The 26439-nt window shown below is 40.8% G+C and overlaps 1 protein-coding gene and 2 pseudogenes across 3 annotated transcripts in view; 1 reads left to right on the top strand and 2 right to left on the bottom strand.

The window, feature by feature from the left end:
- Positions 1-2665: 2665 nt before the first annotated feature.
- ZNF106 (zinc finger protein 106) overlaps positions 2666-26439 on the top strand; it is a 65480-nt gene continuing 41706 nt past the window's right edge. For all 3 annotated transcript variants that reach the window (XM_046008379.1, XM_046008378.1, XM_046008377.1), the window contains exons 1-2: positions 2666-2816; positions 24274-24359. In XM_046008379.1, the coding sequence (XP_045864335.1) occupies positions 24306-24359 (54 nt within the window). In that variant the 5' untranslated portion in view covers positions 2666-2816; positions 24274-24305. The remainder of the gene's footprint in view (positions 2817-24273; positions 24360-26439) is intronic.
- LOC123943895 lies at positions 15018-15624 on the bottom strand (annotated as a pseudogene).
- LOC123943586 lies at positions 18077-19030 on the bottom strand (annotated as a pseudogene).

The raw sequence follows: 26439 nt of genomic DNA, 5'->3' as shown, positions 1-26439 counted from the left end.
GCCAGAAGCCTGGGTTGGAGAGAAATAATTTTCCAGCCTGTGAGAACAGCGTATGCCATTAAGAACATAGCACCTTCGGTAGATTCCTTGTACTTCATCCTGGTTAGAGGCTTACAGCTCATCGTCTATCTCCGGTTGAAGTGGGGAATAAGCTTTAAATAGTCAGCAATGGGCCAGATCTTGGAAGGGTGGATTAGTGAGCCTGCGCTTTGTGCTATGCACACAGAGAGCCGTTGAAAGGCTTTAAACAGGTTCAGGAACTCTTCCAGGCACCTCTAAGAATACAGCTCAATTCTGGAAATTAAAATAAATAAATAAAAAGTATTTCAAAGGAGAAGAGGGAATGGTTTTGGAAGAGAGAAAAGATATTTCAAATACAAGAGGAAGTATATGCCTGTAAGTTTTATGTTTAGTAACAGGAAGTTGAGTTCTCATCTGATGACCTCAGTTTTCTCTGTGAAGTAGGAGATGAAGTCATTTGCTAATAGAAAAGGAGTTGGGAGTTTTAAGGAAAGTGGAAAAGTTTTGGAATATTGTTACAGAAAGTGAAAGAACAAGTTGACCCCAAACAAGCAGTAGGACTGTTAAGCAGTGTGAAGGTCCTGTATAAGACTGGTAAAAATGAACTCCCCAGCTTCTACCCTTGACTTTCTCAAGCAGCAATTACTTAGTGTGGACAGAAGTGGTTGAGTTTATTTATGGATGGGTTACTGCCATGGTATAATGCCATAGTTCTCAACCAGGGACATTTTTGCCTTTGAGGAACATTTGGCAATGTCTGGAGTCATTTTTGATTGTCAAGATGATGGGGATTGGGGTGGGGGTTGTAAAAGCATGTAGGTGTAACATAAAGGATGTAATGTAAAGGCATGTAATGGATGTAAATGTGGGGGATACTACAGGTATCTAGCGTCCAAGGATGCTTAGCAACATCCTACAATGCACAAGAGAGCATGAGAATTATCTAAAAAATTGAGGCATCTGGGTGTCTCAGTCCATTAAGCATCCAGCTTTTGATTTTGGCTCAGGTCTTGATCTCAGGGTTGTGAGATGGAGCCCCACAGTGGGCTCTGTACTGGGTGTGGAGTCTGCTTGAGATTCTCTCTCTCTCTCCCTCTGCCCTTCCCCACCTCTAAAAAAAAAAAAAAAAAAAAAAGTATGTCCAAAGTACCAAAGTATCAATAGTACCAAGGTTAAGAAACCCTGACCTAGGGGTGCCTAGGTGGTTCAGTTGGTTGGGTGTCCTACTCTTGGTTTTCACTCAGGTCATGATCTCAGGGTGGTGGTGTCAAGTACCACACTGGGTTCTGCACTCAGCTGGGAGTCTGCTTCTCTCCCTCTCCCTCTGCTGCTCCCCCTCCCCTGCTCTCTGTCTCTCAAATGAATAAATAAGTCTTAAAAAAAAAAAAGAAAAAAGAAACCCTGATCTAGGATTACCTTGATGCTCACCAATGGCTGACCTTTGTCTTCTACAAGCTTTTCCTTGGACTATGGCCCTGAGATTTTAGGGCAAAGTAGTCCTTCCATTGCATCTTTGAAGGAGAGTAGAATGAGCAGTGTACTCAGACTTTGAGTGTTTCAAGAAATTGTGATGTCACAAATACAGAATTGGAATAGTTCCTCGGTCCTTTAGATGAAAATCTGGACTTATACACAGATGAAGGGAGGTGCTTACTTTGATTTTAGGAATTGAACATAGACATTATTAGAACTTCAATAATGTAGGAGGAATAACACTTCACATCATTATTAATCTTTTTAAAAAAAGATTTTATTTATTTATTTGACAGACTGAGATCACAAGTAGGCAGAGAGGCAGGCGGGTGGGGGTGGGGTGGGGAACAGGCTCCCGGAGGAGCAGAGAGCCCGATGTGGGGCTGGATCCCAGGCCCCTGAGATCATGACCTGAGCTGGAGGGAGAGGCTTTAACCCACTGAGCCACCCAGGCACCCCACCATTATTAATCTTAATGTAACTTGGTTTATCCGATTAATTGTAGTCACTAAAAATAGGATCCTGGGGAATGAGTATGGACTACATTTAATAAAGAAATACATTAAGTATTAAAATACTATCATTGGTATTCATGGATTTTTTGTGCTGTGACAGGCACCCATTCATGGATATGCACTTGACTCGTGTTATGTCATTTAATCCCAGCAACCCCCCGAGAGATACCATTATCCTAAATTTAACTGTGAAGAAACTGAGTTTCCAAGAAAACTTGTAATTTGCCCAAAGTCATAAATTACTAGTAGTAGCTAAGTCAATATTTGAACTCAGGTCTGTCTGTCCTCAAACTCTTGCACCTTCCATTAAACTTCAGTAAGTTCTACAAGGCAGGAATGGTTGGAAATTCAGCATAAACAATCGCACTGCATAAAGGGAATGCTGGGGATTTAGGAAGAGAGCAGAAGCAACAGGGAGGCCCAGAAAGAGCAAAAGAATGAAAAAGGAGCTAGGGAGGCTGGTTACTGGTGCGTTCAGTGTAGCAGAGTAACTTCTGCAAGCCGGCATGCCTTTGATCTTTCTTTCTTTTCCAGTAAAGCCTCTTTCCCCTGTGTCCGTTGTTCACTCTCGTGTGTTCAAATAAAGCTAGATTATTGAGAAAGGCGGACAGCTAAGAGGGGAAAAAAAAAAAAAAAAAAAAGGAGCGTGACGGCGGTGTGCGCCTGCGCGCTGGCGGCGGCGGCGGCGGTGCCCGGCGGGGAGGGGGTCCGGAGTGGGCCGCCGGACCCAAAACTGAGGGGGACCTCGGGGAGCCCCCTCCCTGGGACCTTGGCGGCCTGATGGAGTAAGAGGGGTCGGCTGTGAGTGTGAGTATCGAGTGGCCGGGCTGCGTTGAGGCATGCCGGAATGGCGGGGTCCTGGTGGTCTGTTCCTAAGGTTTCCGGCTGCGGGACGCGGCCGGGTTTCTGCTCCTGCAGGCTGCGGCGCAGCGGCATCCCGGTCCTCCCCTCTCCCAGAGCCCGCGCGGTTTACAGGCAGGCGGTGCTTCTGGCTTCGGGATACAGATTTTCGCGGGGGCGTTCCGGCTCGGCTTCTAGCCCCAGCCGGAAACGCGCCTGCAAGAACCTTGACCTTTAGGGGAGGCCCCTGACCTCTTTCGGCCCCCGATTCCGCAGGGATCTCGTAGACCCAGGTGCTTAAAGGCCTACGGGTCACAGGCCAGGGACACCTTTCGACCTCTTGTGACTGACAGGCTCCGTTCTTTTGCCTCCTTCCGCCTTCTCTCCGGGTGGGATGCGTCTTAATAGCTACTAATTATGGAGCGTTCACTCCGTGTCAGTTTAATATTTATTCCGAATCTCGGTGCATAATTATGGGGGAGGAAATGCTTTGCACCCCACTCCCCGTTGAGTCTGCTCAATTTAATTATCCTTGAGAGTTAGAGTAAACCATTTTATTGGGAAGTTTGAGATTTCCATGGCTTTTAGAAACTTGGCACTGCCATTCTAGTTAAGGGAAGTTTTCTTATCTGACAAATAGGTGCTTTATCCACCATAATGGTTTATATCGAATTTACTCAAGCCAAAATAACTTAATTTTTAACACTAGGAGCTCAATACTATTCTAAACATCATGGGAAATCTTAGAATTTGTCTAAACCCCTGTTCTCCGGTTCGGTTGTGAATGAAACAATGGAAGATAATACTTAGCTTCAGTGAGGATGTATAGCACCTACTGCATAAGTGCCAGATACACTCAGGTTTGTCACAAAAATTGATGAGATACTGCAATGGAAAGTGGCTTTTTGAAGCATATTTCAGATTAGGTCACTAAAAGTTTGATGGTAATTTGCTCGAGCTAACCTAGCTAAAGTAAGTGGTGAAATTCACATATCCAAGGCTCATCATTTTCCTGTTAGACCAAGTTAAGTATCCTAAGCATTTTTGAGAAGCAACTACATTATAGTTTTAGTTTCTAGAGTTAACTCCTGAGTCTAGAAAATGGTAGGCGCCTTTAAAGATACTAGATGGTTTTTGAAGAGAACTTCAACGTGGCTTGGAAGGTGGTAAGACGGTATGATGGAATCTGATCAAGTTATTTCAGAACCAATTACTTTGATTAAAAGGATGATATTTAAAAAGGAAGAACTGCAAATGGTAATTTTTTATCTGGGTTGGAGCACAGCACATGTAATCTGCTGTAGAAGAGGCTCCTGTACAAAGAAAGGAAGGAATAATGGTAGATGCTAGCTGATTTGGTTCTGGGACCAGGAGTGGCTCTGTGAGAAATATACATATTGTGTAATACATAATTTGAATGTTTTAGTGGGAAGTTTAGGATTAATATGTGTATCCATTGAATAGGAACATGTAGGCAGACAAGTTGCATAGGAATACTCCAGTTGCACATTCACCATGCTAAGTCTCTAATTGAAACCTTACAGTCAGTGGGTTTTTCTTTCCTCTTAGAATCTTATCTGAAAGAGACTATCAAGAAATGAGAGTTCCTAGGTGTTCATCAGTGGAGGACTGGTTAAATCAATTTTGCATTTGTTAGAACAAACCAGCCCTCTGTGTGCTAATACTGAGTAATAACTAAGATATATCAAGTGGAAAAAAAGTGCAAAAGAGGTTTTATATTCTGCAACCATTTGTGTGTGTTTTTTATAAAGTTTATGTATTTGCATAGTGTGTATAGAATATATCTGGAGGTATATTTAAGAAACTGGTAACAGTGACTAGAGGTGCACGTGGGTGGGAAACGGGAATGGGAAGGGAATAATTTTCTGTATTTAAGATGTATGTGTGTGTGTCTGCACACCAGCACAAAAAAAGGTGGTTTTATTAAAGCACAGGGACAGGACCTGTGGGTAGAAAGAGTTGCCCTAGGGTCATGAGGCCCATTATATACTTTGAAGTTGGGAGGGGGTTAGGGATAGTGAAAGCCTCCTAGCTATTTTGGAAACAAGGTTTCCAGGATCCTGAGGGGGCTAGCTATTGTTAGGAAAGGTCTTATGTTACTCTTTAGTAAAAACTCAGTTATGAGACCTTTAGACGTATATGGGTGGGTCATATGCTCGGGGGATGACTGCCAACTTGCATGGGGGGGTAGAAAAATGGAGTTTCCAGAGGAATTTCTATATGTTTAAGTAGACTTACGGGGTGGGCTAAAATTGCCTTTTGCCCTTAACAAAGTATAAACATTGACGCAGCTCAGTTCCTAGAGGAAGGTCACTCTGCCTGTTTCAAGGACTGTAGATAGTAGTCATGGGCTGTAGATAGTAAGGAAATTTTAATAATTTTTTCTTCCACCTTTGTTTCCCACATCACGTTTTTAAGAAATTTTTTAATGAAATTTAAAAATATCCAGAAAAGTAGAGAAAATACGATAATGAATCTGTGCAAATTGATCATTTTAAAATCTGTTGTTACATTGCTGTATTTGCTTTTATTCCTGAAATCTCTAAACACTTTAATACACATCTCTAAGAAAAAGAACATTTTCCTGCATAACCCAGTAACACAATCATACCGAACAACTGATTTTTGTATATTATGTAATACCCAGTCTTTATTAAAATTTCCCCAAATTGGAGGCACTTGGTTGACTCAGAGGAACATGCAATTCTTGATCTTGGGGATTGTGAGTTGGAGCCCCATGTTGGGTATAGAGATTACAAAAAAACAAACTTAAAAAATGTCCCCAAATTGTCCTTTTTTCCCCCCACTGTTTTTGATCCTATTTCCAATCAAAGTCTATGCATTGCATTTGGCTATTAATCTCTTGAAATCTTTTAAATCTAGAACAGTTGCCTTTTTTCTTTCTCCCTTTCTCTTTTTTTCGTCATGACTTGTTGAAGAGACCTGGTCAATTATCTGGATTTATCTGACTGATTCCTAGTGGTTTACTTAGCTGGTTACTGCAAACTGGAAGGTACAGGTAAATGCTTGATTGGATTCAGGTTAAACATTTTGGAGATGATGTTATATGCTATGCTGTGTAGTTTTTCTGTTAATGGTGCTGAGATTGATTAGTGGGTTCAGATGGTAAATCTGAGTTCTCCATTGTAAAATTGTATTTCACCCCTTGGAAACCAGCTGTAAGTCTTTTTTGTATATTTAAGATTTAAAACTAGTGTTAGCTATTCAAAATATAAATAATTACCTTTAAAAAGACAAAGCTTGGGGCACCTGGGTGGCTCAGTGGGTTAAAGCCTCTGCCTTCGGCTCAGGTCATGATCCCAGCGTCCTGGGATCGAGCCCCGCATCGGGCTCTCTGCTCAGTGGAGAGCCTGCTTCCCTTCCTGTCTCTCTCTGCCTGCCTCTCTGCCTACTTGTGATCTCTGTCAAATAAATAAATAAAATCTTAAAAAAAAAAAAAAAGACAAAGCTTGGGGTGCCTCAGATGGTTAAACATCTGCCTTTGGCTCAGGTCATGATCTCTAACTCCTGGGATCGAGCCCCAAGTTGGGCTCCTGGCTCAGCAGGGAGTCTGCTTCTCCCTCTTCTGCCTCTTCCCCTGCTTGTGCTCTCTTTCTCTCTATTAAATAAAATCTTAAAAAAAAAAAAAAAAGAGCTTACTGGAAGAAATTGCTGCTGCTCATTTTTTATTTTTTTATTTTTTTTTATTTTTTTTAAAGATTTTATTTATTTATTTGATAGAGATCACAAGTAGGCAGAGAGGCAGGCAGAGAGAGAGGTGGGAAGTGAGGGGATGGGGAGAGGGAAGCAGGCTCTCTGCTGAGCAGAGAGCCCGATGCGGGGCTCGATCCCAGGATGCTGGGATCATGACCTGAGCCGAAGGCAGAGGCTTTAACCCACTGAGCCACCCAGGTGCCCCTATTTTTTTATTTTTAAAGATTTTGTCTAGGGATGCCTGGGTGGCTCATTCACTTAGGCAACTGCCTTTGGCTCAGGTCTTGATCTTAGGGTCCTGGGATCAAGTCCCACATCAGGTTCCTTGCTCAGTAGGGAGCCTGTTTCTCCCTCTGCTTGCTCCTCCCCCTGCTTGTTCTCCCTCTTTCTCTCTCTCTCTGACAAATAAATAAATCTTAAAAAAAAAAGATTTTATTTATTTATTTAGAGCATAAGCAAGGGGAGGGGCAGAGGGAGAGGGAGAGAATCTTCCTCTCTGTGCAGACTCTGTGCTGAGTGCAAGGTTGGGTTCCATCCCACAACCCGGATATCATGACCTGAGCTGAAATCAAGAGCCAGTTGGTTAACCAACTGAGCTACCCAGTCTGTTCATGCTGTACTCCCCCCCCCTTTTTTTTTTAAGAGAGAGAGCGAGCATGGGGTCGGGGAGGTAGAGGCAGAGGGAGAGGATCTTAAGCACCCTCTGTGCTCAGTGCAGACCCCTACATGGGTTTCGATCTCAGAACCCTGAATGCATAATGAAGACATAATAGACTGGACCACTCCGGTGCCCCGTGCTGCTGAATTTTTTTTTTTTTTTAAGTATTCTCTTTGTCTTGAGTGTTTGTTTTTTAAGATTTTATTCATTTGAGAGAGAGAGAGGGAGCAAGAGAGCACAAGCAGGGGAGCAGCAGAGGGAGAGGGAAAAGCAGGCTCCCCACTGAGCAGGGAGCCCGCCATGGGGCTAGATCCCAGGATCCAAACTGAAGGCAGACCCTTAACTCACTGAGCAACCCAGGTGCCCCAGGCTGCTGCTTATTTAAACTGAATCCCTGATAAGTAGGTGGTAGTATCTCATTTTATGCTACTTCTAAGTGGTATAATCTACTTCCAAGGTCATACTTTTCCACCATATTTTGTAAACTGTAAACTGGTATATAAATGTAAAATTGTTATTACTCCCACAAGTTATGTTACTGGTCCCTTCTATCTTTTTGGACAGGTAATCAGTATCTAATGATATTAGACATTTTGGAATATCAGTAAATGGGATAGATCTCTGTAATGTGATAGTCTATAATGAGCCATTTTGAAAGTTCAAAGTATGTGTGCAAGTCAAAACTCTTGATGTTTTCTGGAGTTCCAAAAAAAGTTCCAAAAAAACGTTATGTATATGTGCTGCCGAAGCGAGCACCCAAAAAAAAAACGTTATGCAGTCTTGGTTCTTGTGCCTAAAGTCTTCGATGTTTAAAAAAATACTATGAGTAAAAAAAAATTTAAAAAAATTAAAACTATATGTGTATTATTGTTTAATTTTTTGAAAAGTACAAAAGAGTCTCTAATGAAAGTCTGCACACCCTCCCTTTTTTTCCCAGAGGCAATAACTGTTATAGTTCCTTGGGTATCCCATTATAGATACTCTGCATGTTTATGTATATGCCACTAGGATGAATTTTGACCTTCTTAAATAGAAGTATCTTAGTAGCATAACCTAAAATAATACTATTGAGGGTTATACTCCAGTTTTTATTGTTTATATTCCAAATGTCTTTGCTAACTTGTGTTCATTCATTCAACAGTATTGAGTACTTACGCTATACCAGATGGTGTTGCAAGTCATAGGAATAAAATGATGAACAAAACAGGCATTTCTGCTAGCTGTCAAGGAGCTTATCCTCTATTGGGAGAGGCAGTCATTAAGCAAATCATTGGGGCGCCTGGGTGGCTCAGTGGGTTAAGCTGCTGCCTTCAGCTCAGGTCATGATCTCAGGGTCCTGGGATCGAGTCCCACATCAGGCTCTCTGCTCAGCGGAGAGCCTGCTTCCCTTCCTCTCTCTCTGCCTGCCTCTCTTGTGATTTCTCTCTGTCAAATAAATAAATAAAATCTTTAAAAAAAAAAAAAAAGCAAATCATTATATTTATGACTAGCAAAGATTTAGTACCTGCTCTGTGCCAAACACTTCATGTGGATTTTTAAATTTATTTCTCATAACAACTCTATGACATTGATACTAATAATATTTTTATTTCATGAATGCACAGAAATATTAAATTACTTGGTCAAGATCACACAGAACTAGTAAGTGATAGAGCCAGGTTTCAAGCACAGGCACTCTGGCTGTAGAGATCTTACTGTCTTCCTTTATCCTAATGAAGTGTTTTTTAATGAGTTTGAGATCATCTGCTGAGGAGGTTTGGAAATTTTGGGGGGGGTGGTTTTTTTGCTTTCAGAATCATTGAGAGGATGACACTGACTTTAGTGGATGGAGATCAGGGATGTTGGACATCCTGCAATGTAAAGGACATCCCTAACCTATATGGTAAAAATTATTACACATTTTGCATCACTTTCAAATGTTTCAGAAGATGTTCATGTAGGTAAAAAATCTGGTTATGATCGTATGACCTAGACCCAATTTGTTTTACACATATTTTTTTTTTGTTTTTGCCTAAAGCATAGTTACTATGTAAATCACGTGATTGTGCTTTCTTTATTTTAGAAAGTTTATAAAGAGTTGGCCCCTATTTTCGAAAATCATATCACAGCATTGCTATTCCTGGTATTTGCATCAACAATATAACATGTCTACATCAGCCTGTATTTGTAGTTGTCACATTCATAATCTTACATCATCTAATCTAGTCATGTCCAAGCCTTTACATGTTGAAATACATATTATTTTATGATAAACTACTTTTTTGTAATAGCACATTATATGGATGTTTTAAATTTTACTTGTGTAAGTAAATTGCAGTAGCTCTGAATTTCTTGTTTTTAAAGATTTTTATTTGAGAGCATGCACGTGTGTGAGAGAGTGCACACTGCGAGTGGGGGGAGAGAGAGAGGAAGAAGCAGACTTCCCCTGAATAGGGAGCCAGATGTGTGACTCAGTCTCAAGATCCTGGGATCATGACCTGAGCGAAGGCAGACACTTGACCAACTGAGCCACCCAGGCGCCCTGAATTTCGTTTCCTTAAGAATGGGAGATATTACAAAATATTTATGATTAAAAAAAGGTATATATATATATATATATATATATATATATCTCTTGAAAGAAAAATTGTGTGGTGACAATTAGGGAGGCTGGTTGATGAGCACAGTGGGGAGTATTATATTAATCCCTCATATTTATGTAAGAATGAAAATTCCCATAATGTTTTAGAAAAAAGAAGGGTATGGGTCTGAGAACTGCTGCTCTACTCCCTGCCTCAGAAATAGTCACATACACCAGTTATTAGATCAGAAGTACGTAATACAACTAAGATCACTGGGGTTACCCAGAGCAAGCAGATTCTAGAAGGGAATTAACACTTGAGGAAGAGAACATGGGCATGATTTCCCATTTTCATGACCCCAGTCTGTGCCAGGTAGGACAGTTAAAATTCTGAAATAAACTTGCGGTGTTTTTGGCCTTAACAAAAGTTAAGGCTCAAGGCAGAGATAGCTTTTGGGAAGTGAGAGAAGAATCCTAGAACATAGAGAAGCATCAAACTCTGTGAATGAACTCTACCCAAATCTTGGCAGACTGTTGAGCTGTGCATGTACAGAGCAGATTCCAAGAAGATCAGCTAAGGATAAAATAACTAAATTGATATTTCATCTACTTAAGATACAGAGTTTGAAGTTTGAGTCAACCAATTTAGATACCTACTAAAACAAAAATAAAGTAAAAATACTCTTCAGAGGAATATAAAGAAATCCAGAGCCTCCACAACATAACATTTACAACTTGCAGCATATATTCCAAAATTACTTATATACAAAGGATCAGGGAAATGTAACTTCGAGTTAAAAGACAATCTACAGAGACTGACTTGAAGATACTCAAATAATGGAATTAGTAGGAAAGTATTTGAAGCTTTTGTAACTATTACTAATAAAGAAAAGGAAAGTGATGCGTAGGAAAATGTTCATAGAGAGTGAATATTAAATAATCAAGTGGATATTCTAAAGTTGAAAAATATTATACTGGAAATAAAGTGGATGGGCTAAAAGCAGAATAGAGATGACTAAGGAAAGAATCCATGAAATTAAAGATTAGTAGAAATTATTCAGTATGAAGAGCAGAAGAAGTGTAAAAGGGGGAAAAGGAGTAGCATATTCCCAAGGACCTGGGGGCAGTATAAAAAAATTCAGCATAAAGTAATTAAAGTCCCAGAAGGAGAGGTGAAATAATGGGAAAGAAACAATACTTGCAAATATAATGGCTGAAAATTTCCCAAATTTAGTGAAAGGCATAAATTGACAGACTCACTAACCTCAGCAAATCCCAGTAAAGATAAAGACAAAACCATGCAAACCACAGGTTTAAAACTGAAGAAATCCATGACTGGGTACTTCATAATCAAACTGTTGAAAGCCAAAAATCAAAGGAAAAATCCAGAACAAGAAATCCATGACTGGGTACTTCATAATCAAACTGTTGAAAGCCAAAAATCAAAGGAAAAATCCAGAAGAAGCCATGTTGCATACAGAAGGGTAATCATAAAGGCCAGAGAGAATAGAAAATAATTAAAATGCTGGGGCGCCTGGGTGGCTCAGTGGGTTAAAGCCTCTGCCTTCAGCTCAGGTCATGATCCCAGGGTTCTGGGATCGAGCCCCGCATCGGGCTCTCTGCTCTGCAGGGAGCCTGCTTCCTCCTCTCTCTCTCTCTGCCTCTCTGCCCTTGTGGTCTCTGTCTGTCACATAAATAAATAAAATATTAAAAAAAAAAAAGAAAAAAAGAAAATAATTAAAATGCTGAAAGAAAAATTTTACAGTCCAGAATTCCAGATTCAGTAGTATAGCCTTCAAGAATGAAAATGAAATACCAAATAAAAGAAAACCAAGAGAATTCATAGCTAGCAGGCTTGCACTACAAGAAATGCTGAAGTTCTTCAGTCTGAAGGGAAATGATACCTGGTGGAAACTTGAATCATAAGGAAATGAAGAACATCAGAAATGGTAAATATGTGATAGATATTAATCTTTCCCTTTTTTCTTAAAACAACATATACAACTGTTCAAATAATTTTAAAGAAGCATCTTGTGGAGATTATCACATAATGTAGATATAAAATCTATACAGTAAGGGTACCTGGGTGACTCAGTGGGTTAAGCCTCTGCCTTTGCTCAGATCATGATCTTGGGGTTCTGGGATCAAGCCCCAAATCAGGCTCTTTGCTCAGCAGGGAGCCTGCTTCCCCCTCTCTCTCTACCTGCCTCTCTGCCTGCTTGTGATCTCTCTGTGTCAAATAAATAAATAAACTTTAAAAAAATAAATAAAAACTATACGGTAAAGCATGGAATGGGAGATGGGGGTAAATGAACCTATATGGGCGCAAGATTTGTATATATTATGTGAAGAGGCAAACTATTAAGTGTAAAATGAGAAGGATGTAGTTTGTAATTCTTAGAGCACTCACTAAGGAAAAAATGTGATTGAAGTGTTGCTAAAAAGCTAGTAAAAAAGTAAATAATCCAAAAGAGGATAGAGGTACAGCTGAACAGAAATAATGGTAGGCCTAATCCAACCATCAATTTAATTTAGTTTAATGGAATAGGTAATCTGATTCAGATTATCTGATTAGGTTATCTGGACTAGATACTTTGAATCAGAGATATTATTATCCAATCATGTCTGCATACAGACATGATTGGATAAAAGTAAATGCATGGAGGGGTACCTGGGTCATTCCATGGGTTAAAGCCTCTGCCTTCGGCTCAGGTCATGATCCCAGGGTCCTGGGATTGAGCCCCCCATCAGGCTCTCTGCTCAGCGGGGAGCCTGCTTTCTCCTCTCTCTCTGCCTGCCTCTCTGCCTACTTGTGATCTCTGTCAAATAAATAAAATCTTAAAAAGTAAATGCATGGAAAAAGATACATGTTTTCATCGGTAAGCATAAGAAGGCTGGAGTGGCTATATTCATATCAGATAAAGTAGAGTTCAAGGTAAAGTGTGTTGCTAGAGTTAAGGGAGTCGTTCATAATGATAAAAAGGTCAATTCATGACATAATCATAAACGTGTGTGTAATACAGAGGTTCAAATACATCAAGCAAAAATGGATAAAATTTAAAAAAGAAATAGACAACAATCAGAGATTTTGGCACTCTTCTCAACAACTGATAGACAACTAAACAAACAAAAAAGTAAGTATAAAAAAATAAAAATAAAAAAATAATAATAATTAAAAAAAAAAGTAAGTATAGATCTCCACCTGACTACCACAGAATATACTTCTTTTCCCAAGTATACTTACCAAATGCTGGGCTGTGAATCAAGTCTTAATAAATTTGAAAGGATTGAAATAATGCAGAATATGTTCTTTGGTCGAGATAGGATTAAAGTAGAAATCAGGATGTCTGAAATAACCCACACATACTTGAAAAGTCCTGAAACTTCTAAACCTATGTATGAATGAAGAAATCACAAGAGAGAAAGAAATTTGAACTGGATGATGAAAATGGGGCATCAAAATTTGTGAGATAACGGTCATAGCTAAGAGGATCCTGGCTGAGGATACATCACAACCAAATGTAATGTGATATCCTGGTTGAGATCCTGGAAGAGAAAAAGGATACTTGGTAAAAAGTGAGGAAATAAAATAAGGACTTCAATTAATAATAATGTATCAATATCCATTTTTTAATTATGACAGGCTATTTTTTACTAATGCAAGATGTCAATAATATGGGAAACTGGGAGTGGGGTATAGGGTACTTTACTATTTCTGCAATTTCTATGAGTCTAAAACTATCCTAGAATAGTTTATTAAAAAGTGCTTTAAAGGGGCGCTTTAGGTGCTCAGTCCTTAAGCATCTGCCTTTGGCTCAGGTCATGATCCTAGGGTCCTGGGAGGGAGCCCCACGTCAGTCTTCCTGCTTGGCAGGGAGCCTGCTTTCCCCCTCCCACTCCCCCTGCTTGTGTTCCTTCTCTCTCTCTCTCTCTCTCTCTTTTTAAAATTGCTTTAAAAATTTATAGGATGCAGTTAATGGAATGTGTAGAGGGAAGTTTATAATTTTAAACACCTATTTTAGAAAAGAAAGGTTTAAAGACAATGGTCTGAAGTTCTACCTTATGAAGCTAGTAGAGAGCAAGATACTCCCAAAGTATATAGAAGGAAAGAATGAAGACAACAGAAGCAATCAGTAAAATAGAGAAAGACAAACAATACACAAAATTGCAAAGTCAGAGTTGGTTCTTTGAAAAAATCAATAATGTTGCTAAATCCATAGATACACTGGTCAGAACACAAATTACTAGTATCAGGAATGAAAGGGATTTACCAGAACGATAAGAAGATATTGTAGGCAACCTTATACCAAAAAATGTGCCAACAAAACTGGACAGTTTCTTGAAAATAGCTGTATACTAAAGCTGTCACAAGTTGAAACAAGATCTGAAGAAGCTTATAGTAAAGAAATGGAATAATGATTTAAAAAAAAATTCCCATAATGAAAACTCAGGGCCATAATGATTTGATTGATGAGTTCTATCAAGTATTTAAAGGAGAAATAACATCAATCTTATATAAAATTACAGAAAACAGACAAAGGGGAGTCACCTCCAAACTCATTTCAGTAGGCTGGCATAACTCCAATAACTAAAACCTAATAAAGACATTACAGATTTCAAAGAAAATTGCAGAAGTGTGCCCTATGAACAGAGACACCATATAATTCTGGGCAAACTACTAACAAACCATAGTACACTATGACAAAGTGATTAAGGATAGATGGATAGGTATCTGTCTGATAAAACAAATATAGTCAATTGCTAATGGTAGCATCTAGGTGGTAGATACAGGGATATATGGGAAACTGGGTGTGGGATATTCACTATGAGATTTTTTCAGCATTTTTGTGCTTGAAATTTTCTAAACTACAGTATAGGGACAAAAGGGAATATTATGAACAGATTTGTATTTTAAAGAGATTTCTCCTGCTACAGTGTAAAGGTTAGAAATGTACAGGATTACTTGAGAATAGTTTGAGAGAGGATGCCGAGACCATTTAGGAGTGTATTATGTGACTGTTCTTTTTACGTTGGCAGTTTCAAGTTAAATTTGAGCCCTGGGGAAATTTCCAAGCTGTTGGAATGCTGAACTTTTGAATAGTACCAAATTTTGTCTAAGCCTTAATTTTTTTACTACCTACCTGCTGAGATGTTGGCTGTATCACTCACTGCCTCATGCACACTGTGCATGAGAGTTTTAATTTTTTTTTTTTAGCACAAACACATTTATTTACTAACCAAAGGGATGATCCTAATTAAATCAACACTTTGAAATAGTTGCATGTAAAATGTTTGTGATAAAGATAACTGAACACAGTAATGGAAAAAAAAAAAAAGCAGTATGGAGATTTGCTCATTGAACTGAGCTTATTTATCCTCACAGCTAATTCCTATCCAAAATGATGATGGAATTTTTACTCTACTTTTTCATAGACCCGAGTACAGGTGACATTGTTCATGACGCATTCCACCACTAATTTCCCATTTTCCAATTTTCTTGTGATTGTGCTTTCCTTCCCATCCCATTCCTGATGTTGAACCAACGCGCCGTCTGTGAAGTTGCAGACCGTCTGAGTTTTTCTGCCATCAGCTGTAGTTTCTTCAAACTACTCTCCCAGGTTACATGAAAACTGGGTTGTTTTCAAAGTGCTCTCAGTTCTTATGGTGAGGTTTTTGCCATCAGAAGAGATGATACAATCTGGTTTGGCCATTGCACCCACTTTTCGCAGACCCATTCCCACTCCTACTTCCTTCATGTATTCGTCAAAGCCTTTGCTCTCCACTAAGCGCCATCTTCCTACCAGCTGCTGAATGGTAGCCATGGTGGGTGCGGGCGGGCGGGCCGAGCTAGCAGAGCAGAGCCGGGGCGTTGGGAAGCATGGCTTCGAGAGTTTTAATTTTTTTAATTTAAAAATTTTTTTTAAAGATTTATTTATTTGAGGGGCATCTGGGTGGCTCAGTCAGTTAAGCACCTGCCTTCAACTCAGGTCATGATCTCGGGGTCCCAGGATGGAACCCTGCACCAGGGTCCCTGCGGGGAGTCTGCTTCTCCCTCCACCTCTCCCACTCCCCCTGCTTGTGCTCTCTCACTCTCTCTCTGTCAAATAAACAAAATCTTAAGAAAAAAATTTTTTGTTTATTTGAGAGAGAGCGCCTGCGCTCCATGGCTTGATGGCCCCATATCTCCATCCCACAACCCATGGGATCAGGGCCTGAGTTGAAACCAAGAGTCAGACACTTAAGTGACTGAGCCACCCCAGCGCCCCTATGTGAGCTTTTAGTGAACATTAGACTTTCGACATTAATAGAGTGATGTTGAGCATTTTTTGCAAATTCCAAAATTTGCAGTATTGCTACTTTTGCAGCACATAAATTGCTCTCTAAAATCTGATAAAATATATGGTGACATTTTCAGAGACTTTAAAACCTTGTTTTGGTGGGCAGCAAAGCAAGATTTTTGAGTGATAGCAAAGTGATGGTACAAAGCTCCCAAGGAGGGAGGGGACCTGAAGTGGTTGCCACCCAAGTTTCTAAGTGTTGGGGTTTTTATGGGCCTGTTGGCGGGCTGTTTTAATCTGTCTGATTAATCTTCCCTGTACCTGTCATCCAGTCAGGTTTTTGTCATCTGTCTATCATATGGGAAAGGGTGGTGTAAAATCCTTTTAAGGGTGGTTTCCTCTTAGGGCAGGGACACCCTTGTCCCTGCCTGCCTTCCAGTTACCTGTCATCATTCTCCCTGCCGAAGAGGTAACCCTAACTGCCATTAGGGAAGAAGGGTGACGACTGATCTTAACTCCTTCCTGCTGGTCACAGGGACGTTGGATGGGGTGGCAGTCAGCGTTCCTTTTGTCCAGATCAGGGGGTCCCCTATAGATGTTTGGTTTGACTTCCACGTGAGGCTCCATCTGAACCACTACCATTTGGAGTTTGATGTCCTTTATTGGTTAGTTGTCCTTAACGATGGTGGATATCCTGGATGAGCCCCCATTAGTGTTGCAGGATTTTTTTTCTGGTGCCCACGGTTCTTGGTCACGCCACTTTGAAGAATGAGAAGGTAGATCAGACGGGGTGGTGGGCAGCAAAGCAAGATTTACTGAGCGACAGCAAAGTGTTAGTATAAAGCTCCCAAGGAGGGAGGGGACCAAAAGGGGTTGCCCTCAGAGACTTAAGTATACTTTTTTTTTTAAGTATATGACAGAGGCACTTAGGAAGCTATCCATATCGAAATGCTGAAGTAAATGCTTTACTGTATTACACCAGGACTGTAGTCAATGATTAACGATTTTATAAAAGGAAGAAATAATGAACATGATTGCTATTATAGTCCTATTTATATAAAGTAGTTGAAGATTATTGAATGTTTTGTTACCAACAAGATGCATGGAGAACGGCTAAGCTTTTTGAGGAGGTGTTGGGCAGTTAGCTAGACTCACTCATTTGCTTGCAGTGATTGTAATTCATTCACAGAATTTTTATTTTTATTTTTAAAGATTTATTTATTTGTTTAGAGAGAGCACATGTGAGCAAACACATGGGAGGAGTGGAAGAGGAGAGGGAGAGAGAGAATCCCAAGCAAACTCCTTGCTGAGCATGGAGCCCTACATGGGGCTCCATCCCACAACCCTAAGATCATGACCTGAGCTGAAACCAAGAGCCGGACACCCAACTCACTGAGCCACCCAGGCACCCCTAGAATTTTTTTTTTTAAAGACACATTTATTAAGCATCATGATTAGACTATTACACTTAGCAGTCAAACCACCAAAAACTACATTAAAACAAACAAATAGGGGTGCCTGGGTGGCTCAGTGGGTTAAAGCCTCTGCCTTCAGCTCAGGTCATGATCTCAGGGTCCTGGGATCGAGCCCCGCATTGGGCTCTCTGCTCGGCCGGGAGCCTGCTTCCCCTTCTCTCTCTGCCTGCCTCTCTGCCTACTTGTGATCTCTCTCTGTCAGAATAAATTAAAAACAACAACAACAACAAACAAACAAACAAAAACCCAAACCAAAAAAACTACATTAAAACCCATTGTTGGAATGCTTTACACTTTCCATAGGACAGAAACAAAAATAACCTGTTATACAATTAGTCACAATGAGAGTCCTCAGTTTTTTTTTGTCTGTACACATGAGTATTGTCTGAAACATGGCTTCTTTGCAGCAGGTAGGCCCTGCTACCACTGTGCTTGGCTGAGTTCACAAATCTGTTGTAACCTGTAACTTCCCTGTCACTTCTCTGGCTCTTCTCTCCTGCTAAACTCTGTCCTGGCAGTGATTAAAACCTCCTGCCACTGCTGTAGCTACTCCTGCTGCTGAAACCACCATAGCCACCTTGGTTTTGTGGTTTCGCAAAGTACTGACCTTCACCGCCTTGGGGCCAGAGCTTCTACCTCCAGAATTTGAGGATTGATTGTTGTAACCACCAGAATCATTATAACTTCCACCACCTCCGAAGCTGCCGCTTTCATTACCAAATCTGTCACAGCCATCCCCCACTGCAACCGTATCCACCACCACCTCTACCACCACCAAAGCCACGTTGCCTGCTGAAGTGTCCTCCACGACCAAAGTTGTCATTCCCATCAAAACCACCTCCACAGTTTCCAGAACCTTCAGCCTCTTGGAATGAAGCACTAACCATCGTTTGCTGAGATAGGGCTCTCCTTCGTTCAAAGTTGGGGCCATTCACAGCATGGGATTTTTGAATGACGATCTTGTCTACAGAATCATGACCATCAAGTGTTACAAAAGCAAAGCCCTTCTTTTTGCCAGTGCCTTGGTGAGTCATGATTTCAGTCACTTCAGTTTTCTGATACTGTCCAAAATAATCCCTTAGATGATTTCTTCATTGTCTTCTTGAATGCCACCAACAAAAATCTTTCTCACAGTTAAGTAGGCACTGGGTCTTTGAGACCCTTCTCTTGGGACAGCCTTTTTTGGTTCCACAACTCTTCCATCCACCTTGTGTGGGCTTGCGTTCATGGCTGCATCCACTTCCTCCACAGTGGCATACCTGGCAAACCCAAAGCCTCTGGAGAGCTTGGTGTTTGGATCTCTCATTAACCACACAGACTCTAAGCTTTCCCCATTGCTCAGAATGGCCGCTCAGATGCTCATCAGTTGTTTCAAAGCTCAACCCTCTGATGAAGAGCTTCTGCGGCTGGTCAGGGTTTTGGGGAGACTGACTTAGACACGACAGTAGTGGGAGGGGAGACTTGGCAGGGTCCATGGGTAGAAAGCAGTAATGAACGTATCTCCATGCCACAGAATTTTAAATTTCATGTCATGGAATTAAAATTTTTTTTTTGCATTTTAAATTTTAATATCAATGAAAGATATATTGAGTACAGGAATAAAAACTTTTTAAATTGTTAAATAAGGGGCGCCTGGGTGGCTCAGTGGGTTAAAGCCTCTGCTTTCGGCTCAGGTCATGATCCTGGGGTTCTGGGATCGAGCCCCACATCGGGATCTCTGCTGGGCAGGGAGCTTGCTTCCCTTCCTCTCTCTCTGCCTGCGTGTCTACCTACTTGTGATCTCTGTCTATCAAATAAATAAATAAATCTTTAAAAAAAATAGTTAAATAAATGCAACAAGCTACCAAGTTATACTTTTTAAAAAGTGTTTATACAAGCTATCTTTGGGCTTAAAACTTAGTCTGTTTCATGATGACGACATTTGCTAGTATTTTACTGTCTCATCTACTATCCTAAGTATCAAGTACTATCCTACTTTCTTTCTGTCACTTCTCCCTGTAAGGTACAATGCTTGCCAAGTTCCAGAATTTAGTAAAGAATTGGAACCTGGCAGTAGTTCTAATTCTGAGTTAAGGGATCAGTGGGCCACCCTGTCCCATTTCCTTGCCTGCTGATGGACAGTGTGAACAGCTTCATTTTGAGGGGCACAACTTTTAATGCCTTTTTCTGGTCACAGCCTTAACTTCTGCTCTTTGTGTTAGCCCTGTGCTTATTAAAAAAGAGTGATTGGTACATGAACTCTTGATAAGTGTTGTGTTAGGGCAGATAATATAAAAAGTGGGAATGCCAGTGAGTAAAATGCTGATAAGCTTATGCTCGATCAGTGATATTGAATGCAGGAAACCACCAATCACTTGCCTTGGGAAACAGGAGGCAGCCAGAACTTAGAACTAGCAAATATGACAGCTACCCAGAATAAGCCTTTGAAAGTTGAGAGAAAATACTTTCTGACCTCTGTTACCAGCTTACTCCTTCCTTAGCTGGGAGCCTTGAAACTTTGTTGGGAGGCCCACTGACCAAAGTGAGGACCTCCCAGAAGTGATAGACGTATCTTTGCTCCATAACCTTCTGGGCAACCTAGGGGTAGTGGCAAAAATTTGTTCTGTCGCTGAGTACTGTCTTTCTCTTGCCCAGTCTTGCTCATCAGAAATCTGTTAGTTTTTTGTCAGGGTGGAGGTGGAGGCACCGGAAGTTCTCTGTGGGATTTAGAGAAGGGATTCTAATTTGAGTACCACTCAACTCAATAATTAAGCTTTGTTTTTTTCTTTAGAGTTTTTATTTATTTGAGTAACCTCTACACCAACGTGGGGCTCAAACCTATGACCCCAAGATCAAGAGTCACATGCTCCTCTGACTGAGCCAGCCAGACACCTCTAGCTTTTTTTTCTTCTTCACAGTTTTACAGTATATGATTGTCCTGGAGAGTCTGAGTTGATTTTAACTAAGTCACAGTTCAAATATCTTAAGTATTACTTGTTTTACCGTAATGAATTTTAAGAGATTTATAAAAAGACTGATCCCTTCCTTATGGTAAGGTCGGGAAGCTCAGATATAACCTACCATCAGACAGCCTGCACTTACTTGTATTGCTGGGTGTTTGAACAATAAATGAGATAGTGACAATGTTTCACATAAAGTTCTCTGACACTATTAAACAGTGTTTTCCAGCCTTGAGTTACATAATAAATGTTTGGAGAAATATTATAACATTGATATTTGAGATGGGCTACAGTATTATCAGATAGTGATTACTTGGAAGTGTGTCTTTCTGACCTATTTAAGTCACTTTTGAGTGACTACCCTTGCATAGGGATGGGGAGAGCATAGTGAAGTACAAAAATGGAGATTACAGGGCAATAATTCTGCCTTCACAACTGTATTTCTTTTTACTAGTAAGTTATGTGGATGATTCTGTTGTACTGCTTGGGTTTAGAACTTTATATATTGGGGGCAGGAGTCAAGGCAAGAATCTTTAATGGGTGGAGCAGTTGGGTGAAGGAAGAATAGATGTAAGGCCTTGAAGGCTTATCCCATTGAAGAAGAGATAGCAAAAATGAAAAATAGAAATCAATTAGGACTTGAAGACTAAATACAAGAATCTGAAGGAAAAGAATTAATAATAGGGTTTTTGCCCACCAACATGGTAATTGTATTGACAGAATAGTAATTAGGATGTTGAGAAAAGGTACTTATTATAGGATTTTAAGGCTATTATAGCTAAGAAATATCAGCTATTTCTCATAGTTGTTTGGAGAAAATTTGAAAGATTTCGTAGTGGGTATTTTTAAGTGATACGGGAGGAAAACGCAAGTTGGTTAAAGTAAGGACAGCAGTAGTTGAATTGTTTATTTACACTTACTTGACTTGTAACCTCTCAAGCACTTCGAGATTACAGAGTTGGGTGGTTTCTATTTCCTTGGCTTCTAATAATTGTTAAAGCCTTTATTTTTTTAAAAAAAGATTTTATTTATTTGACAGACAGAGATCACAAGTAGGCAGAGAGTCAGGTGGGGGGTGAGGAAGCAGGCCCCCTGCTGAGCAGAAAGCCCTTACATGGGGCTCAATCTCAGGACTCCAGAATCATGACCTGAGCCGAAGGCAGAGGCTTTAACCCACTGAGGCTCTCAGGCACCCCGAGACCTTTATTTTTTATTTTTATTGATTTTTAAGAGAGTGAGTGAGAGAGGGAGAGAGCACGTGAATGAGCAAGCTAGTGCAGGAGGAGCAGGGGGAGGGGAAGAGAGAGAATCCCAAACAAGACCCGACAGAAGACCCTGAGATCATGATCTGAGCAGAAATCAAGAGTCAGTTACTTAATCTACTGAGTCATCCAGGTGTCCCCTTGTTAAGACCTTTAAAGAGAGCAGTGGTTCCCATTTAGAAAGCTGTGGCTAATTTGAGTATTTCAGAAAGCTTGATGGAAATCATGTATTAACTCAGACTAAGGATATAGAAGTTAAAATTCCTTTGTCTTTGGCTGAAATCCCATCAACGTAGTGCTTAAATACTAGGTCTTCTTTATTGATTAAATGCTTTGCTAGCAGTTGTATTTCTTGATGTTTTTGACAGAAATGAAAATGAACTTACTTAATTCATGCAGATTAGAAAAAAACAGAGCTTGTGAAAGGAAAACTAAATAAAAAGAGGGAGTCTTTGGTTCAAAGGTTGATAGAGAATATTTTTTATATGACTTTATTTACTAGGAGTTGATGCCTTTGGCTTTACTAAATAGAAACACAGTTTGTATTTTTTTTTTTTAAGATTTTATTTATTTATTTGACACAGAGAGAGAGAGATCCCAAGTAGGCAGAGAGGCAGAGGAAAGCAGGCTGCTGAGCAGAGAGCCCGATGTGGGGCTCAATCCCAGGACCCTGAGATCATGACCTGAGCTGAAGGCAGAGGCTTAACCCACTGAGCCACCCAGGCGCCCTGCTCTTTAAGTCTTCCCACTTGGGGACCCTCATTGGCAGCTGGGCTTAGAATACTGACAAGGCTCACTCACCCAACATGGCTTCAGATGGTGCTGGTTGTTGGGTGCTCAGCTGGGCCTCTGTTCTTTCCCCCTTGTCCTCTTCTTGTGGCTTGGGCTTATTTCCAATCCCAGCCTTCAGAACCATCTTCTAAGCTATCCCCTGCCTCTAAGACCAGCCAACACTGTTTTTTGAGCTCAGCTCCTTATTGCCAATCAAACCTGAGCTCCCAGTTCTTCAGAATTATTCCACCGAGGTGGGGGCTGCTGTCAACCATCCGGTCCACCTGTATGTGCGGGCTTCTTAGACCTCCTTCCCTCTGGCCTGTATTTTGACCATGCCGTTGTAACGCTGTCACTTCTGCAGTTGACTGAGAAGGGTATCTCCTGACGATGCAGAACGTGGGCAGCTGTGCCCTCTGAAAAGACATGTAGAAGCTGTCCCTAGAGGAGTGGGGTGAAACCTTGGACACTGTGGGAGACACTGTGGTCCTGGAGAAGAACCTGAACAAGGCCCTTTTGTATGTGCATGGCTTGGGTTTTGCCCATGTAGACGCTAATCTCTGGGACTTCTTAGCCATTTCCTCAACGAGCAGGTGAAACCCACCTAGAAGATGGCCAACCACCAACTGATCTTTGCAGGTTGAATGACTCCTAGGCTGGCTGGGCTGGGCAAGTATCTCTTCCAAAGGCTCACCCTCAAGCATGCCTAAGAGCCTCTCGAGCCCAGGAGCCTCTGAGGGACCCCTTGGTATCTCCCTGGTGTCAGGTCTTCTGCCTGAGCCTCCTCCTGCAGCCGCCACGCATCTCTTTAACCACCCTGGAGCTCTCTCCCAAGCCACAGACCAAATGGAAACAATAAAGCTTTGTGCAGCAAAAAAAAAAAAAAAAAAAAAAAAAAAAAAAAAAAAAAAAAAAAATTATTTATTTATAAATAAATAAAATAAAATAATTAAGCAGTTAATAGGAGGATAGAAGGAATGGGGAGCAAAAAATACAGTATTGTGTAGGTCAGGAAAGGCCTCCTTGGTGAAGCCACATTTCCGATACTGATGGAAATGAGGGAATAAGCTATGAGGACCATAAAGACATCTTAGGGAAGCATGTTACAGGTGGAGAGAATAGGAAATGTAGAAACCCTAAGGTGGGGAATCCGTGCTGTGATCGAGGACTAGCAAGGAGGGCCATGTGACAGGAATGAAGTGATAGAGGCAGGGAGGTGGGCATGGAGTCAGAGTGGGAGAGGAAGCAGATTTTGAGGCCCATGGCAAAGGAAGGTCTGGACGTCGTATGAGTGAGATGGGATTCTGTTGGAAGCTTTTGCACAATGACCTGACTTAAATTTTAATAGAATCCTGTTGTGAGAATCCTTGGCTACTGTTTTGAGAATAGACTAAGAGGACAAGAGTGGAACTAGGGAGGCAAGGCAGTAGGCTGGTGGCTTGTGAGCGGATAGGTAAGCTCAATAGTGAGGAGGGGTTGGATTTGGGATGTACTATAACCAGGGACTGACAAGATTTGCTGATGAGGGTGGATATGGGGTGAGAAAGAGGGATCAAGGTTGACTTCCAAAGTTTTTGCTCTAGGTACCCAGAAAACTTGAATTTTCATTCACCAAGATGGGAAGACTGGGAGAAACAGGGTGGAGGTGTGGGAGATGCAAGACTGGGATTTTTAGCTCTGTTAAGGGGAATCTTAAGAAGTCATCCCGGGGGAGAAAGGTTACTAAATGTTACTTCCTCATTGCAGGTGTGACGTTGAGTGCTTCAGATCTGGTCACTATGGTACGAGAACGAAAATGCATATTGTGCCACATTGTGTACAGCTCAAAAAAGGTAATACATAGAAGGCGGAGAATCTGTGGCTGTATGACGGATCTTTTTTTTTTTTTCCAGAGACATGTGGAATTTGTAGATGGGTAAAAGCTTTTAACAATGTCTTATTTATGCAGATGGTAAAAGCTTTTAGCAGTGTCTTATTTATGCTTATTTCCTATATCAGAGTCTCATTCTGCCAATTTCTTTCTCTTTAGTGCCTCATAAAGCCAGTAACTATATTATTAAATCTCTACCCAAAATTTGAGGGTACTCAGAAGTTGATAATGGTAACTACTTTAGTTATACCAGTTACAGAGAAAAGACCTTAAAATTTGGTTTATTTGGCGTTGTACTACTTTCTGATGAGCTAAGGATATTAGCATTTTTTTTTTGTCTGTACCTGCATTCTGTTTTCTGCCTTTGCCTGTGAAAAGTTCCTCAGAGCAGAAGTGGTGTTAACAGTACCCTGGATGTCCACAAGGTGGGGATGTTGCTCAAAGAAAAACCACATTTTTAAGCGCTTAAAGAATTTATCTGCGTGTTAGGGAAAACGCACTTTTCATTTTTTCTTGCCTTTGTCCTTTGCTTTCAAAGTAGTGCTGCTAGCTTAACTACTGAGAAATTGTTTTCTAAGCTTTTAAGATGCTGTGAATTGTCACTGAAAATTCGGAAAATTATCATGAGCTAGGTTGGGTAGGGGGAGCGGGCGGGGGTTGAGTGAACCTGGAAAAATGTTTGGGAGTAAGATGGTTTCAGAGAAAGAGAAGACAGATATTTTAGGTGGAATAACAACATGTACAGAGATGCAGAGGTAGAATGGAGTCTAAGAGTTCTAGGAGTTCATGCGAAGGAGTATCTGATTAAGACAGTTTTGTACTGGGGATAGTGGGACTGCAATAGAATTTGTAATTTAAGTGCAGACAGTCATAAAATATGTTGAATGCCAGACTAGGGGTTCAGTTATGATCCACCCAGTAGGCTGGGGAGAATTTTTTCCCCCCAATTTAGGATTTCTTTTAGTGATGGAACAATCAGTTGAGATTCTAAAATCATGTTTAATAATATAGGGGCTGCCTTTTATAAAAGTAAAAGAACTCTTTTAGGTTTTTTTTTTTTAAATAGATTGTTCACATTTTTTTTTAAGATTTTTTATTTATTTATTTGACAGAGAGAGATCACAAGTAGGCAGAGAGGCAGGCAGAGAGAGTGAGAGGGAAGCAGGCTCCCTGCTGAGCAGAGAGCCCGATGCGGGGCTCAATCCCAGGACCCTGAGATCATGACCTGAGCTGAAGGCAGCAGCTTAAACCACTGAGCCACCCAGGCACCCTCACATATTTTTTTTTAAATTTTTTTTTATTTATTTGACAGAGAGAGAAAGATCACAAGTAGGCAGAGAGGCAGGCAGAGAGAGAGGGGGACAGCAGGCTCCCCGCTGAGTGGAGAGCCTGATGTGGGACTTGATCCCAGGACCCTGAGATCATGACCTGAACTGAAGGCAGAGGCTTAACCCACTGAGCCACCCAGGCGCCCCGAACTCTTCTAGTTTTAAAAATTTTGACCAGGGTTTATGCAGATTTATAATAAGTAAAAATTCCTTATGGCTCCTTTCAGATTGGGGGGAAATGGGAAACTAAGAAGGTGTGAGAAGGATAGGTTGACATTCAGAAGTGTGGTGTCAGATTTTCATGGAGTAGCAACGTTGTCTAGTGATATCTCATAATTTTGCCATTTTAAGTCTTTCTGCATTTCTTCTACTCTGGTTTATGTGTTTGTTTGTTTATTTAATAAGAATCACTGGGGCGCCTGGGTGGCTCAGTGGGTTAAGCCGCTGCCTTCGGCTCAGGTCATGATCTCAGGGTCCTGGGATCGAGTCCCGCATCGGGCTCTCTGCTCAGCGGCGAGCCTGCTTCCCTCTCTCTCTCTGCCTGCCTCTCTGTCTACTTGTGATCTCTCTCTGTCAAATAAATAAATAAAATCTTTAAAAAAAAAAAAAAGAATCACCTAGGACCCTTACTACTTCTTTTTTTTTTTTTAAGATTTTATTTATTCATTTGTCAGAGATAGAGAGAGAGAGCAAGCACAGGCAGACAGAGTGGCA

The sequence above is a fragment of the Meles meles genome, chromosome 6 (assembly GCF_922984935.1).
Source record: "Meles meles chromosome 6, mMelMel3.1 paternal haplotype, whole genome shotgun sequence".
NCBI lineage: Eukaryota > Metazoa > Chordata > Mammalia > Carnivora > Mustelidae > Meles > Meles meles.
This window is presented reverse-complemented; position numbering and strand designations above follow the sequence as displayed.